This window comes from Lutjanus erythropterus, chromosome 18 (genome assembly GCF_056507025.1).
Source record: "Lutjanus erythropterus isolate fLutEry1 chromosome 18, fLutEry1.hap2, whole genome shotgun sequence".
Classification (NCBI taxonomy): domain Eukaryota; kingdom Metazoa; phylum Chordata; class Actinopteri; order Lutjaniformes; family Lutjanidae; genus Lutjanus; species Lutjanus erythropterus.
Genome location: NC_139334.1, coordinates 5,894,724 through 5,911,706, shown reverse-complemented (window position 1 = coordinate 5,911,706; position 16,983 = coordinate 5,894,724). Strand labels below are relative to the sequence as shown.

Below are 16,983 nucleotides of genomic sequence, written 5' to 3'. Positions count from 1 at the left end.
AAAAACGTGCAGTGAAATAAAGCTCCAGACTGACTACAAATGTAGGCTACAGATTTTTTATGGTGCAGGATTTTGCATTCAGGTATTCGGTTCAGCTTTTGCCTGTGGCAATCTGTAGAAAGCGCTTTATGCGGATATAGTATGCTACAAAGAGACCTGAGAACAACTGCAGTCTCACTTTGAGTCACATTTTACGTGTATGCATGCAAATGTCCAAGTATTCAGTCAGGGGACAGATGCGGAGTGAGAACATGAAGGGCGGGGAGGTTGTCATCCCTCTCTGGCATTCTCTCCATCCCTGGAGGTTTTCGGAACGAGTGAGCCACTCCTTCCTCTTCCTTCCCCTCACTAATTTAGTTCTGGCCAAAAGGCCACGTATCCTCCCAGTTACATAAACAACATGTCATGGAGCTCACGGGTTTCTCTTCCTCCTCTTCCAAGTGTCTGTGATGGAACTACTTCTTGTGTTGGTGGTCACTTCCTGTTTTGAGCAAGGTCATAACCTTCAGGTTTCATCCCGTGGATGAGATGCACAAGAGTATTACTCATCTTCCTCTAATTCTTTCACTTTATCTCTCTGTCTCTCCCCAATAGGCCCAGGCGGTAACCCTAACGGTGGCTCAGGCTTTCAGAGTGGCGTTTGAATTCTGGCAGGCTGCCAAGGAAGGTACGCATGGTCGCCCCCGACAACTAGAGGAGTGTGACGGATGAGTGAAAACATTCCTCTCTTCTTCCCTCTCCTCCCCCTACTGTTGTTATTCTGCCCACTTATTGTACACATCCTCTGTCTTCCTTCTTAGTGGCCAAACAGAGATCCTGTCTTTTATCTTGAGGTGGAAACATCAATTTTCTTGTGTCTTTCTGCTCTTTGCCTTGACACCCTCTAGAGGGGCCATGTGAAATACTGGAGAGCTGTTCAGCTGCTCCTGACAGTCACCGTTGTCCTTCTCTCACATACAGCAGAGGAATGTCCCCATTGATTGAACCAGTCCACCCCACAGTGGTTAAATCATCTCCCAGAGAGCACACAGACCTGTTTTAGTTTATCACAGGCAACTCAGTCATGGTTAAAGACTCATCTAGGTATCGACATGGGGAGGGGTGGAGAGGAATTAAGGTTAGCCTGAGGCAGAGGTGGGCTGACTGGTGTAAATCTTCTCTGTTTCATTTACAGTGAGAGTAAGTCTCTGATGTATGCAAGCCGGGATTTTCCCTCAATATAGTTTTATCTTTCTTGCAAAAATGTTCTTTTTCTCCTCATTATATATTTATATTTTTCTGTTTTATGCCAAACTTGTGAAGCATTTAGTCTCTTTAAATTTTTGGGCACCATTAAAGGGGTAGTTCAGATTATTTGAAGTGGGGTCCCTGTTTGGAGAAGAAGAAAAGAGTATCAGCACTGAAGCTAAGCAGTGAACTGCTGTGGAAAGGGTCAGCAACAGAAGGTATTTCAGCCACTTAAAAAAGGTCCACTTAAAAAAATAAATATAAGTTTAAGTGTACGCTATATTTTAAATATTTTCGCTGTTTGTTGTCAAAAAGCCTTTTTTGACAGGAAACCAGTTGGCTTGGAAAGAGAGAAACATTTGGCTTGTATAACAGCAATATATGTATATTTAAGTGGCTAAAATTCCTTTTGTTGCTGACCCTCTAGACAACAGTCCATTGCTTAGCTTTTGTGCAGGTACTCCTCTCTGCAGTCAGTTAATACACTGACTACCATTAAGTACCTCATACAAGTCTACAGCAAATAATCCAAACTATCCCTTTAACAGTGGAACACGCTGAGTAGATAAGCAGACGGTACAGTGTGTTCATGCACCGTGGACACAGCAGGCAGTCAAAGTGCTGTGTAAGGACGGTGTCACACACATTCTTTTGTACAGCTCAGCAGAACATGCATGTAATTTACTGCATGTATGACTCAAGAGTAAATGAGCAGTTCTCACCACATAATACTAGCTTCTGCTTCACCACCACCCTCACATCTTCTCCATCTTCACATGGGCGTTGCCTTGTAGGTGCTCTTTGAATTTTCTGATTCTCCATTGTTGCTGTCCATCTTATTTTGCACCTGGCACCCCCTCTCTCTGTCAAGTTATTTTCTTTCCTTTTCCTCCCCCTATCGTAGCACTCGCTTCTGTTTATTATAAGGAAGGAGACGGGTGAAGAAGAAGAAGAAGAGGAGGAGGGGGATGGGGATGAGGAGAGAGGGCAAGAGAGCATGAAAGGCGGGGCAGAGAGGGGGTGTAAGAGAGAAGGGAAAATGATTGTGCGCGTGTGTCAGTGGGAGCTCAACCCCCTGACAGATTCAGTGTCGGTGCCATTGATCCTGTCTCACGCAAAGGCGAGCTTATTTATTCAGTCCTTTAGAGACACACACTTGCACTGTATGAAAATTCTAGCAGCCTGTTTTATTTACTCCACGTATCTGCCTCCTCTTCTTCTTCTACCGTAGTGTTAAGGAACGTTTTCATGTGGGCACATTCCCATTCTGGGGAGGGATTATTTTTCCCAAGATCAAGGCCACGGGCTCCTCTCCTCACGCCTCTTCATTCGTTGTTTATAGTTTTTCAGTTGAATATTAAAATCTGCTGCCTTGCTTGCTCTTTCTTTCCCCTCAAAATTTTTCACCCCTGCTCGTCTTCATTTTCTAGATGGGCCTGTTTAATTTGCCGAGCTGTTTTCCCTCTAGTTCGGTACAGTGTCACTGATGAAGGGGAACTGATGCCTAGCTGGTTGGGGGGTTATGGAGGGGAAAGGAGGAATATTTTTTGAAAAAAGAAGTAGTGGTGTTCTCTTGCGGCAGAGAAGAAGAAAGAGAGATCCTTTCAAGTCTGTTTCATTAAAGTTACAAGACTCTGGAGGATCAGGGCAGGAAGACGGGGGTAGCTCCTGTATGTCTGTCTAGTTTTGCTGCTTCTGTTTCCTACAAACTCTCCTCCACCACCCACAGCGGTTCTCCGCAGCCCACCAAACATTCCTGACCCACATTCCTCTGTATATTACAGCTCCTATCTCTGTTCGTAGAATATTCGCTGTAAACCCAAGAGCTAGCTTTGAACTGGTGTATCTTTAAGTTGAGTCCATGTTTCGCAGGAGTTTGATCCTCAAGTGATGCTGGAAACTGTGCACAGGAAAGACCATGGGGGAGAAACGGGTGCCCGGGGAGCTTTCTATAACACTGCCATCGCTAAGCTACCCGGGCTCATGGGAAATGGGATGTTTTTAGACCCTCAGGCTGATGATGATGAAATAAAAACATCTCTTTGCTGTAAGCAGGCGTCGTTAAGAAAGACAGAAATGGACATTTAATCTACAGTGTTGAAAGTGAGAGTTACACAGGGTCAGCATCTTTTCACATTTGCTCATAGCACTCAGGTTTTCCTGGGTAACTGGTGTTTTAGTTAAGGCAGAGGTGGGTGTTTTATTCATGCATTTGCAAGTAGACTCAGTTCATCAAAAATAATCCCAAATTTTAATGAACTGTCTTAAAGGTAGAATATGCAGGACTTTTCTGTTGCTGTTTGTAAACACACCATTGAAATTTGGTACCTCCCAGTGCTGGGTAACAATACTCAATTACTTTAAGGTATTGATTGAAATAACCAAGTACCAAGTAGTATTGTAACATTTCCAGTTAAACTATACCTGTATTCAATCATTTTGGTCAGATCTACTGTAAAAAAAAAAATTGACTATTTATATGGTTTTGCTTGCAGAAAATCAGCAGACTTTCTTCCTAGAGAAGAACCTTCGCAAAAGACATGCAGAGAGCGTTTAACTTCAAACAAATCCTAACTTGTTAGAAGTTGCCAGGAGATTGTGTTCAGAGAGAACAGAGAGATTCTACAAGAAAGATGTTTAAGGAGTGCTTGATGACAAAAAGCTTATTGAAAGATTGTGTTGAACAACAGTTGTTACTGACCTTGTGTGGGATGCACAGGAAAAAACATGTCCCTGCAGAGGATGTCCTCACAACTTTACTATAACAAAGAAAAACACCAGTGATGGCTCTGTCAGAGCCAACTATTCCAGAAGAAATGAATCAAACTTTGATTGTGCTTCTGCACCTCATAACATTTGCGATGAGGCTCCTCAGTGAGAGAGGTTGAAAACTTATTTGAACACAATCACGTCCCTCTGGCTAGATGTCAGCTGCATAATGAAGGATACCTCAAGTTAATTAAAACAGGTCAAATATATTTATATGGTGTCATATCTTATATAAATTTTTAGCAAGGCTATTTCAAATAGTAGCAGGGTTATAATGTTTGAAAGAGGATATGTCATAATGATATATTTACATAATAACAATAATAATAATATAATATAATATAATAATATAATAATATAAAAATAATAATACATAATAACACTTCTCCTTCCCTCATGTTGGACAGTTAACAACAGGTGTACTAAAAAGTGATTGGACAGTGGAAGAAAATATTTCAAGTTTTTCATGGCGAGGCGAGCTGCAGCACTCAGAGGGTCTGAAATATGTTCCTGTACAAGATGCAGCAGCACTGTTATCAGAGGTATAAAACCGTGTGGTTAGACGGGGCAGATTTTTCCCACAGCTGAGTCAGATTACTCACCATTTTAATGTATGTGTGGCTTTGTTTTTAGTCTACCAATTGGCATATTTGTAAATGTCATCTTTTAATTAATTTTGTCATATTTTTTGCACATAGGCTATCTAAATCAGGGAACAAAAGTACATTTTTTGCCCACTGGCCAAATGGCTGTTGAATGTTTGTTCCCTCTTTCATATTTTACCAGCATTTATCTGCTTGCTGGTGCTTATTGCTGGTGCCCTGCCAAAGTTATTAATCTATGTAAAAATGGAAAAAAACAAAAGACAGACACATAAGAAAGTGTTTTTTTTTCTGCAATTTGATTTTTACCACCATCTAATATTTCATACTGCAATTTAATTACAATATGTCATCATAGTTTATACTTTATGGCTCTGATAGTCATTTAAACAATGACGTCTCACCCCCTCCAAGGCGTAGTCCTGTTCCTAGCTGAAAATTGGTGTGGGAGGCTTTACAGCAGGGGTGTCAACCTCATTTTAGTTCATGGGCCACATCCAGCCTAAAAGATCTCAAGTGGGCAGGACTGATAAAACGTAACCTGCGTAATAACATAACTAAATAACAACACCTCCAAAATTTTCCCTTAACGTGCAGACAAGTTCACAATTAATGAACCATCTACTTAAAAAAAGAGATGATGAACAACCTGAGATGTCTTAAGAAAAATAAGTGCTATTTCAACAATGTCTCAGTTTTTCCACATTCAGCCTACTGTCATTACATGCATCACAGTGGATCTACAAAAAATGCACAGAGCCTCTTTTCAAGATCTACATTTTCCAGACATTTCCACTCCTGTGTAGTTATGCTGCATCACCACACAACACCAACTAAAGTGGAGGTTAAAGAGGAAAAAGGTTAAGTTATACACCTTACAAACCATTTACAAATCAAAAGTTCTTGCTGTGCTTTAGCAAGTCTCATACAGTTTATTTTGTACTAAAGGTGTTAATAGACAATATTTGGCACCACATTGTTTTTTCCAGAGAGCTGTATTCTGGTCTGTAATGAACAAACGCTCTGCAATTTTTCACACTTTACAAAGTCATCCAGTCGGCCAGATTAGGACTGTACATTTAACATTCTTGCACGGGTGATAGTCGTGCCCGGTAGCATTGTGTTTTCGGGTTGTCTATCTGTCCCATTCTTGTGATTGTAATATCTCAGGATCACCTGGCTTACATGTTGCCAAAAAAAAAACTCTTAAAAGTTTTTAAATTCCTTCAGAATCTTCAGTACATATATTATGAGTCTGGACAGACATGGATGTAAACAGTAACTTGACTAGCAGAGGCATACAACCATGAGGTAGTGATTCTGGTTAGTTCAAGGTTAACTTTCAGTCCGGTTCCAAGCAGTGATTCTGAAATTGTTGCTAGATACAGACTCTGAAAATGCTGTAATCTAGGCTGGGTTTATGAGCGCGCTGTTGTGCAGGAAATACAATGAAAGCTGCTCTCAGTTGCACCCAGTGACCTGCACTGTGTAGAAAATATTCTTCTTAACAGGTGATAGTGTTTGGAGCGAGCAGAGTCTATTATCTTATATTATCTGACTCAGAAGCTCTGCCTACTCTATTTAAATGCTGCACTTAACTGTACTTGCTGCTGTACAAAATATGACATGTGTTACAATGTTTGAAGGCCACAAGCCCTTCAGGTTTCAGCTGCCAGATTGCTTGAGTAATGCTAATTTGTTTACACACATTTTATGCTTGGTTAGTGAAACATTTAATACAGACATTTCAAGCAGCTAGAAAAGTAAACAGTTCCTTTCAGTGATGCATTGTGAGGGCACTCACACTGTGGTTACAGGTTCCTGAATCATACCTCGCTTGTCTCCACTGACTGCTCATTTTTTTTCTCTTTCCTTTTTGTCGTCCTCTACCCCCACGTGTCGTCCTCCGCCACAGAGAAAGAGAAGCGAGTGAAGTCGGGTTCAGATGGAGAAGGAGCCAGCAACTCTCAGTCAGACAGCTCGGCCAGCCTGGGCAGCCTGAAGGGAGGAGGTGAGTCGTGTCGCCTATCATCACGTCTTTCTCCCCCTCTCTCTCACCCTCTTTGTCACAGCAAATGTAGCCTCGGGGGAAGGACGAGTATTCAGCCACTTGTCAAAGGTTGGCTTATATTGTGGTCAGCTGATGACAATCTTCATTTTCTAGGTTATTCTTTCTCTTTAGCTTCATTACAGCGAACAGCAAATGACACTTTTAGGTGATTGCGTGTGATGATAATGGCAATGATGAGGCTGTCTTTGATTTGAAAACATTAAACCCCCCTGTCCTTGTTGCAGATTCATTAAAAACAAATCTTAGTTCACTGATCCTCACGACATTTTATGATGATAGATCTCTTCATGGACAAACAAGTCATATTCTGTCTGACTTTGGAAGCACAATTACTGTCCTGTTTGTGTAAGAAGCAAGAAAAAGACACCTACATTTTCTGTGACCCCATTGTTGGATTAGATTTACTAAGATTCCAGGACTTGAGACACGGGTCATGCCTTCTAACCATGCCGTTGATGTCCAGTGAGCCAGACAACCTTGAGGCATTATTAGCTTCATGTATTGTTCACAGCCTGAGATCCAATAAGATGAGAAGCATCTTGTTGCCTGTGGCACAGTGGCTGTGCACTTTGTTCTCCTAATGCTCTCTCTTTGTTAGTCTGTTTTGTGCGGGCCTTTTTCCTGTCACACTTTGTATGCCTGAAACCTCCTTTCTGTACTGAAGGTTTCACTCCGAGACGGAGGCAGTCCGTTTTTTGTTTTTGTTTTTTCACAGGCAAACATCTGAAAACATCAGCTTTGTACTGAGCTTCCCTCCCTCTGCCCGGCCAGGTGGCCTCCAGCCAGAGAGGGATCTCTCTAAATCTGTTCTGACACTTTATTCGGGGCTGTGGCCCTGAGTGTGTAGCGTTTTATGGCCGACACGGGTTTTAAGGATGATCCCCGGTGAGAAGACTCAACAAAGTAGAACTTGGAAACAGATTCTGGTGACAGCTTGGTGTGCGGCTTTGGACCAGTGTTATCCCACCGGACCATTCGGTGGGTCGTTTGGCTGCCAGCAGATCATATTTCTGTAAAGCAAATTGTACATAATTGTACAGCAGAGCAGCATGTGATAGAGGCTTCTGAGTGCCTTTTGAAATGGGCTGAGCGTTTCACCGCCAGAGCTAAAGCAGTGATTGGGGGCAGCAGAGCTTCAGAGCCATCATAAGGTTACATTTATGTACCCTTCACATTGGCTGATCAAATGGCATGCCACTGCCACCGAGTCAGAACAACTCTCAGGATCAGTGGTGTTGTCGGAGGTGACTCAGCTTTATTCATGAGACATGATACCTTCAGCCCTCCCCGGCGCCAGGCCTCTTACAGAGGCTACAAAATAGAAATGCCACTTGTTCCTGTGTTATCCTCTGATTGTTAAGAAACTTCGCCTGCTTGAGACTTATCCTTTCCTGTCATTGGATACACTAATGACCCCTAACTAAGTGTCATTTTATGGATATTTAATATTATATTCAATGCATAATAATAACAGTACAGAACAACTGTTAAACTGAACCATTAACCCAAATAGTGAACACAATAATTGTCGGAAGTTTGTGTCAATTGATTATTTCCAGTGAATCTTTTTATACATTTTTTTTTGCTGAACAATCATACATATGAAATAAAACAGCTAAAGAACTAAGAGAACAAGGGTCGAGTATTGGGAAGAAGAAAGCATTGAATTTGTCTAAACAGAAGTCCAACTGCATAGTTTTCTAATGAAGGACGTCATGGAAATTAATGAAATGCTTATAATTTGGTGTACTGTATGTTTATTATGTTTCAAACTTTCACACACTCCTTAAAATCATGAAGGCCTCACAACCCCTTGTGAAACTTTGGCGACCCCTTGTGGGGTCACTAACCCAAGGTTGGGAACCGGTGCTTCATATGGTTTCCTCATCTTTACAGGGCACCAACAGAGCAATTTCGATCAATCGTCTGATTGTTTTCTTGTTTAGTCAATCCATCGTTTAGTGGAAACTGCTCCTCACAATTTCTCAGAGCCCGTCTTTACATCATCTGTTCACTGGACTGATATCTGGTTGAAGTTCTACTGGCTACTGTAACGATGCACAGATGTATTGATTCAGTGTTCGACAATCCACTCCGATATGATGTTCATTTGCTTGAACAGTGACTGACACATAAAAATAGTTCACTTATCAACTAATCGTTGCAGCTCTCTTTAAATATACCAGCTGGATGTTTATTCCCAGAGTCTCACTTCACCTTAACAAACACCTAAGCTGTTAACGTAAGGGCATTACCATCAGATGAGCCTTGATCCTGCCTCTCTTTCCCCATGGATGACAGTCCTGGTCACACAGTTTTGCCCTCTTCGTAACAGCGGAGTGCTCTAAATGCCCCAGAGCAAGTGCTGATGGAGAGGATTTTGCATTCTGACTCAGTTGTATGTCAGCTTCTCTTCTGAGAAACATTGAAAATAGGGAAAAGGTCATTTAAGGACATTAAGTTTCAGCACAGAAGAGCATGTGTTGTGTTAGCATGAGGAGAGTCATTGAATTTTCATGGCTCTCTATGGGCAACATTAGCCTAAAGACTAAACAGAAATTAGTGTTGACACACGTTATTGACACACATTAATCATCAGGCAGAGCCATTACAAGCCAATCCCATTACAGATCAGCAGTGTCACCGTGGTTAGGCGTGCGAGTCAGGGGGTTACTTCATGCTCACTTATCACAAAGTGACAATCCACAGATGGCTGCATCCATGAGATACATTAGAGGCCTAATAAGGAAATGTGGACCTTAACGAATAGCGTGGCATCATAAACTTTTTGCATTCACGCCGCTGTTTACTGTTGCATGAGAGTATGATAATCACAGGATCCAATCAGATGGGTATGTGGAGCAAATTCATCTTCATTATTGCACTGTTGTCTCAGGGCTTGGAGTTGAATCTAATGGTGAATGTTTGCATGTGAATTTTAATGCATTTATATGTATTTTTTTCTAAAAGGTTGCTTATTTGTTTGTTTTGTATTACAGAGGTAGCCACAGGAACGCTTTTGGATTTGGCAGAGGGAGCTAATGTGGCACTGGTCCACTCAGGAACAAAGCAGACTGAATCGGATCCCTTTATGGTGCATAATCACGCAACAGAGAACAACAATACTGTATGGGTAAGGCAAGAGTCGGGCTGGTCAGTAGGTTTCAGCTGCTCAGGCTCGATAAGATGGGAAGACAAGAATGCCATGTAGAAAACACTGATTAATTAGCGAAAGTGCCTGCCTGGTGATGGACTGTACCTGCTCTATTCAAAGGAGTGGATTCTATAGTTATACAGCTGCTGCGCAGAGTCAGACAATGGCCCATTGAACAGACCCAGCCTTATCAAGCGGTCACATAGCTGCAGAGGGTGTGGGACTGCAAGTAGCCGAGATTAACCTCCCATTTGAGGCTAGAGAAAAGTGGCAAGAGGTGACTGACTGTATCAACATCTCATGAATAAGCGCTCTTCACTTGTCATCTGTCAAGACAGAAACTTTATGTTAATGTTCATTTGCATTTTTTAAAAGAAAGCCCATACAGAGAAAAGTCAGTAAAAGTAAAAGAAGAAACTATATCTATGTAAATAAATAAAAATAACAAAGCAGATAAAATAACAATTAACATGCATGTCTTTTATATGTATTCTCACATTGTAAATTGTGATTGCTGCTAATGGGAAAAACACTATGATGAAAACAAACTAAAATCATGTCATGACATGGTTATGACAATATAATGGCAGTCTAATGCACACTCCTTCACATGAAGTGTTACTGGTTATTGTTTTGACTTGTTTTATGAAAATGAACATGAGAATTACAAATAAGAAACTTGTCTGTACTCAGGTACTTCATTCTAAATTAAAGGTACATATCTGAAGAATGTTAGTATCAAAAATAACCATTAGATTACATTTAAAGAAAAGTGTGGAGGTTGCAGCACATGACTTGATGAAAGTTACTATTCCAACAAAATGTTTCTGCAGCAGCAGAATAATATGAAGATATGTGGAGAAAGTGCTTGCCCATACAAAATTACAGTTAGGTAAGGGTATATTGGGCTGTGATGTTAGCACACCTTTAACCATTATGTTTATGTTCTGTCCTGCAGGAGTTGGAGGACGGTCTGGACGAGGCTTTCTCCAGGTGAGAACCAGTGTAGATTTGGGTTTTCCCTAAAGCCTGGCCACACACAGGCTGCTGTTCTTGAAATAACCACCTGTGGTTTGGGCTGCACTCGTAATAAACACGGCCTCTCCCTCCCTCTGCTCGGATCATCCCCTGTGAACTCACACAGGCAGGAAATGGGCTCAGTTTACAGGCCTGGGTGCAGCCAACACCCACCCTGACTCATGCTGCTTTTGTAGGCTCAATTTACCATCGTCTCAGGCCCACACACTGATTTTTTACAAATATACACTTGTTCTGATTTCATGTCTGCAACATGTTCCAAAAAAATTGGGAACTGAGGACAGTATTTGCTGAAGTTTTGAAAACTAAGTTCTTTCCCATTCTTGTTTGATGTACGACTTCAGTTGCTCAACAGTTGGGTGTCTCTGTTATCGTATTTTATGGTTTGTAATGCACCACGCATTTTCAGTGGGAGACAGCTGTGGACTGCAGGAACACATGAAGAATGTGTTTCGGCATTGTGTTGATGAAATAAGCAGGCATGTCCCAGAGAATGATATAATCTGGATGGCAGCATTTGTTGCTCCAAAACATTCAGTGTTGGTTTTCATCATTGCCCCTTTTCTACAGAGATTTCTCCAGATTCTCTGCATTCTATTTTTATTTACTTTTTACACAGCATCCCAACTTTTCTGGAATGGGAGTTGTAGTACTCCTTTGAGTGTTATCACAAGGAGAAAAACTCTGAAACAAGATCGGGTCTCATAATTTATAGATTCAAGGTTGACAGGGAAGTCAGTTGCCTGTGCTGATTGGAATTCCTTAATCTCCATGTACGACATCGACGAACTAATCAGAATGTAGCTGGAGTCCTCGGTGATTAATGTTTCAATTTCGTGTGTATCAGCAGCATGTGAAGATAAGATGCGGTGGTCCGCTGTTAGGTTGCACAGTGCAACTGTTTACAGCTGTTTGTTTTGGAACAACATTCAAAACTTTATTAGTGCGGCTGTGCTTTTCATTCCCCCTGCTAATTCAACAGTAGGGCTTCTCGGTCTCTCACTTTCATTTAGTGAAAGGGAGAATGGGCTCCACAGCGTCTGTAATCAAGCGCTAAGAGGCCATTTTAGCCCTGTTATCAGGCGATTATTTGTCTGCACACACTGTAATTGCGCCCTAATGTCCTTAATCTCCCGCTCTGCTAATGCTGGGAGCATTCATTAATCACAACAGATGCAGCAACATGTAGATTTCTGTAATTGAGGGAATGGTTGACGTCTTTGTCCATCGGGGAAAGCTGATTGCTCCGGTTGATGTTGGGGTCAGAGTGGAAGAGAATATTAGAGATGATTCATGATTCTGTGAATGAGAGTATTACAAGATGATGGTATTGTGTTATCTTCACTGTACCTGATAGTTGGTGTGTGGCACATGCAGTTTTTTTTTTATGAGGAGTGAAATGAGCTCCAGATTAATGGATTGTTTATAGTCGAGTCACATAAATGTGCCTTGTCATCACAGTTCTTTTAGAGTGAGCTCACCCACGGCATTATTTCAAATAAAAAGACTATAAACAGCAGAGTGGTCATAGGGTGTAACTTGTATTAATATTGAGGAACATGTGCACCATGTACAACTACTTTGAGACTGTGAGAATGAAAAAAAAAAAAATTATTCTTTGTGCTTTCCTCGTAACAGACTGCACTTCTAAATCTGATCAAAGTGTTCAGTATTTAAACATCACAGGCAGCAGGGCCTCATCTCCCAACGTGTAACAGGCTGCAAGTTGTCAGCATCACAGAAACATCTGCTGCCTCACTGCAACGCCAAAATTTCAATTCTGAGGTTCAAAGTGGCTGCTCCTGCCTTCAATTTCTATCTAGTTTGTGACGAGTGACATTTAAACTCTCCTAGATGAGCAATTTCACCACTTTTGGCAATGAAGTGCAGATAAATTCACGTTGAGATGGTTTGTGACGCTATTTGAGAGACCATGCTGCCCTCTGATGGTGGTTGGAGTGTTGCTCACCTGTATAACATGCATGTTGGTTGATCCAATTACAAGTGGACAGCGTTCACTTTCCACTCTATTTGCAAATAAACACCAGGGCTATTTTCTCAGTTGAATATCTATTACTGTCCATTTGGACTTTCATTACAAAGACTGGACTATTTGTTTCTGTTTTTTGTTTAGTTCAGCTGCACACTAAAATTAGTCTATGCAGGTCTCATGTTTTACCTGCGCTGTCACCAGCAAGAGAAATGCTTCTTGGTGCACTGAGATATTATAACTGAGCTATGACCAGGACTCATGGTTTTACTTTCTCTGACTGTGTGGTAGTCTGAAGTTTTCGCATCACAGATTCTCAAAAAAAAAAAAAAAAAAAGACAAAATCAGAGACAATAAAAGTTTCTTTCCCAGCATACCAGGGAGCATCTCTTCTGCCTGTTTTTCACAGCAACACAATTATTACAAGGAAAAGAGCAACTTAATGTTTTAATGCAGAGCTTACGAGAAGGCACGAATGATTAAGAATTCACCGTAGCTGTTTCGCTGTATGCAAATAAACATGCTTGCAAAATGTATTGTTTGCACAAAAGGACAGATGTAATGTTTATTACATAAAGAAAAGAATAACTTAATTGACATTTGCCGAATTTGCAATAAGGCCCAAAAAATTAAGAATTTGTCGTAGACACCATTTCACAATGTTTATAAAGGGAGGCTGATGATATTGTGGTTACTAGTGTGTTCACAAACATCCACTGCTCATTGTGGCAGGTAGGAGAGCACGTGATTTGCATTACAGTGAATGCAGAGTACAGTGTACTAACAGACATCAGTTGATTAGGTGGTCGTCCACACCAACCACTAAATCTATAACTATAAAAAATGTAGTTCTAAAGTTGTTCTCAAGACCACAGCTTTATAGTTGTGGTGTGGACTGGATTTTAGAACTATCTTTTTTACAGTTAAAGTCCATGGTGTGGACGGCCCTTCACCCAGGACAAACTGCGTACACAGTCCTGACAGAATGTGGTCACATGCAGGCCAGACCACCTCTAAATGTGGTCTGAGCGATTGGGTCTCAACGCTTCCTCAGTGTGTCCTGGGTGCATCATGCCTGTACTTAGAGCTGTCCTCTTGTTATCAGATCACCCAGGATGCATGTTGACGCGAGGAGTAAACAGGCTCATAGTGAGGGTCAGTGAAGGCACATTTTCTGTCCTTCAAAAACTGATGTAAGACAGGTTTTCTACTTATGGTTAAACCTTGTATAATGACTGTATGTTGGTCAACTCTAACTTGGACATAAAGTCACACTGTGGCCACTTAAGTGTCTCCATTCACTTTATTATGAGGCTGTTCAGAATAGTTCAGAGTTTATTTGTTACCTGACATGTGATGTTTCCTTTGCACCCCCAGCCGCAGTCTGGATAGCTTTGAATCCTACTCAGGTAACAATGCCATTCACTGGATCTAGTGACCTCCACCTCATTGTCCCCTAGTCCACCCACTATTCAAGCCTGCTCATCTGTCCGGGTATCAGTGTCCAACCAGATTCAGACTCATGTAGTGTCACGTTTTCTTTTTAAGGCCACCATTAACAAGACTTGTATGACTTACTTAAAGAACAGGGGGAAGAGTCCTCTTTTGTCATTGCCACAGTTTGATCCATCCCTGAATTTCGTAAGACACAGGACGTGATGTAGTCTGCCACTGTGTCCACATCTTCATCACAAATGTTTTATGTCTCCACCTCACATCCATCAGCTGTGCACTCTGATAATGCCATGACACTGGACACGACATGTCATGGTGAATGAAAATGTGTGTTCACATGTAGGTCAAACATATATGTGTTCAAACAGGCATTTCATATGTGTGTTAGGGTGGTCATCATAAGTTCACAGTGGAAATCATTTTATTGCCACACATGGCTTTGCTTATTAATTTAGCATGAATCTTTTCCTACAAATAGGACTCCCACTGTGTTTATAACTCATGTTCATACATTCTGTGCACTCTGTGCCTGCCATTGTTCACAAGTTATTCAAATAGCTTATTTAATGTGATGAATTGTCATTAGTAATAATAGGAATCTTGAACATTTCCCAGATTTCATCACAGTGGTTACTAATAAAATGTCTCTTTCTTTTCCTCTGTTCCTCCAGACTCGCTGAGTCTCGCACTAACCCCCAGGTCCTGGACATTGGGGTAAACCCTCAGGACTTGAACACTGATGAGTGCCTGTCCCCAGGCAAATGGGACCAAGAGGACACAGACTTCACTGCACAAAAAGACAAGTTTGGGTTCTAACGTGAAGCCTCAGCCAAGAAGGGAAAACAGGGAAAGATGAGGAGAAACGGTGGTAAAACACAGGTGGAAACTGAAGTGGCAAAACAGACGTTTGTGACATCAGTATGGTTTCCCACCTTCTCCCTGCTGCCAAGTCCGCTCAGTGGTGCAGTCTAGTGGCTCTCTGATGCTTCTGCATCTCCACGACCAGAGAAGGACAACATGAGCAGGCTGCTCACAGAACAGGCCAAAGCAATACAAACCAATTTATCCCTTTTCTATGAAAAAACATGCAGTCATTTAATGTTTGTTACAGTCAGTGTATTACTTCCTTTTTTGTGTCTGTTTACCCATTCTCTGTTCGTGATGTGTTTGTGGTATGTGCTTGTGTATATTGCGTTAAAGAAAGTGTGTGTGTGTGTGTGTGTGTGTGTGTGTGTGTGTGTGCGTGTGTGCGTGTGTGTGTGTGTGTGTGTGTGTTTGGATGTGCAGTATATAAATGTCCCAAGTGAGACATGAGAAGTGTAATAAGAGTTGAGTTTGGAACAGGTCAGTAAGTGTCATTAAGGTAAAGGTCAACAAGAGTGCTGTCACATATCTGATTTTCTTACACTGGGTTGCACCAACAAAGATAAATTTAAACCAGATATGAAATTAAGCAGAGGTTTATTGCACAATTAAAAACTAATCTCCATTCAGTAAGTCTCATCTCCATTTAATGAGTTTATTGATTTAAACCAGAAATTAAAGAGTTCCTCAGTATGAAGATGTTCGCTTACCCAAATAAAACTAAAAACTAAATTTGAGTGGTTTCAGGGTCCAGTGAGTGTAAAAGAGGACTGGACTCTGTTAACTTAACGCTGTTCTGTATTCCTTAACAGAGCTTACATTATTTCCTAGTTAGCTAAAAAGCTAAAACTTTACATTGTTTGCCAGTTAGCTAAAAAGCTAACAAATGTTACATTTGTTGATAGTTAACAAAACATAACTTTTGCTAGTTTGCTAAAAAGTTACCAAAATGTTACAGTGGCTGTGTCCAAAATCACTGACAGTGTAGTCCAATATATAGTGATTTTGTCATTATTATACCTTATATAGTGGACTCAAATTATCCCATAATGCATTGTGAAAAACTGTGTGCAACCAATGGTAACTAACCAAGCAGTATAGCGTTTTTTTTTTCTTCACTGCATTGTGAGTTCACTGTATAGTTCTCTACATAGAACCCACTAGTTGTGAGTAGGGAGTATTGGATGAGTGATTTCAGAAATAGCAATTGCTTGCTAGTTAGCTAAACGGTTAGCAAAATGTTATGTTGTTTGCTAGTTAGCTTTAATGTTAAAATGTTACATTGTTTGAGAGTGAGGCAAAAAGTTTAAGAAACTTGGTATTTTTTTCAATTTGTCATTTAGGAAACCATTTTCAAAGTTAAACTTCACCAGATTTAAGTTTAAAGTTAATACTGCATCACAGTTTGAATTTAAAATTTTGATGCAACAATTAAATTTAATCTAGGTTTAGACTACAAACTAAACAGGGTTTTAACAAGAGGTTTAAATTTAATATTTCTTCATTTTAAAGTTTGGTGCAACATAGTGACAAATAAACCATGATTTAATCTGGTTTAAAATTGAATCCTTCCTGGTGCGACCCAGCTGTAGAGATGGAGAAATGAAACGTGGATAAGAGGGAAAAGTAAATGCACCAGTTCCAGTATTGGGCGAAACAAAGTTACTACCTATGTGCTGCAAGAATTCAGCCTGCTGGGCAACAAAAGCTTTAAAAAAAAATGTGTGTATGTGTTGGTCATAGAGTGTTTGTGTGGAAAATGGATGAGAACAAAAAGACAATCTTATTTTTTTTGTAATGCAAAATCTATTTT

At 40.8% G+C, this 16,983-nt stretch overlaps 1 protein-coding gene across 4 annotated transcripts in view; it reads left to right on the top strand.

Moving 5' to 3' along the window:
• ldlrap1b (low density lipoprotein receptor adaptor protein 1b) overlaps positions 1 to 15,792 on the top strand; it is a 41,747-nt gene extending 25,955 nt beyond the window's left edge. Inside the window, exons 5-10 of one of the 4 annotated variants that reach the window (XM_084742283.1) lie at positions 595 to 667; positions 6,514 to 6,609; positions 9,669 to 9,763; positions 10,782 to 10,816; positions 14,229 to 14,260; positions 14,978 to 15,792. In XM_084742283.1, the coding sequence (XP_084598409.1) occupies positions 595 to 667; positions 6,514 to 6,609; positions 9,669 to 9,763; positions 10,782 to 10,816; positions 14,229 to 14,260; positions 14,978 to 15,024 (378 nt within the window). In that variant the 3' untranslated portion in view covers positions 15,025 to 15,792. Of the gene's footprint in view, positions 1 to 594; positions 668 to 6,513; positions 6,610 to 9,668; positions 9,803 to 10,781; positions 10,817 to 14,228; positions 14,261 to 14,977 lie in introns of all 4 variants that reach the window. The other 3 variants (XM_084742281.1, XM_084742280.1, XM_084742279.1) reach the window with 3 other exon arrangements.
• The last annotated feature ends 1,191 nt before the right edge of the window (positions 15,793 to 16,983 follow it).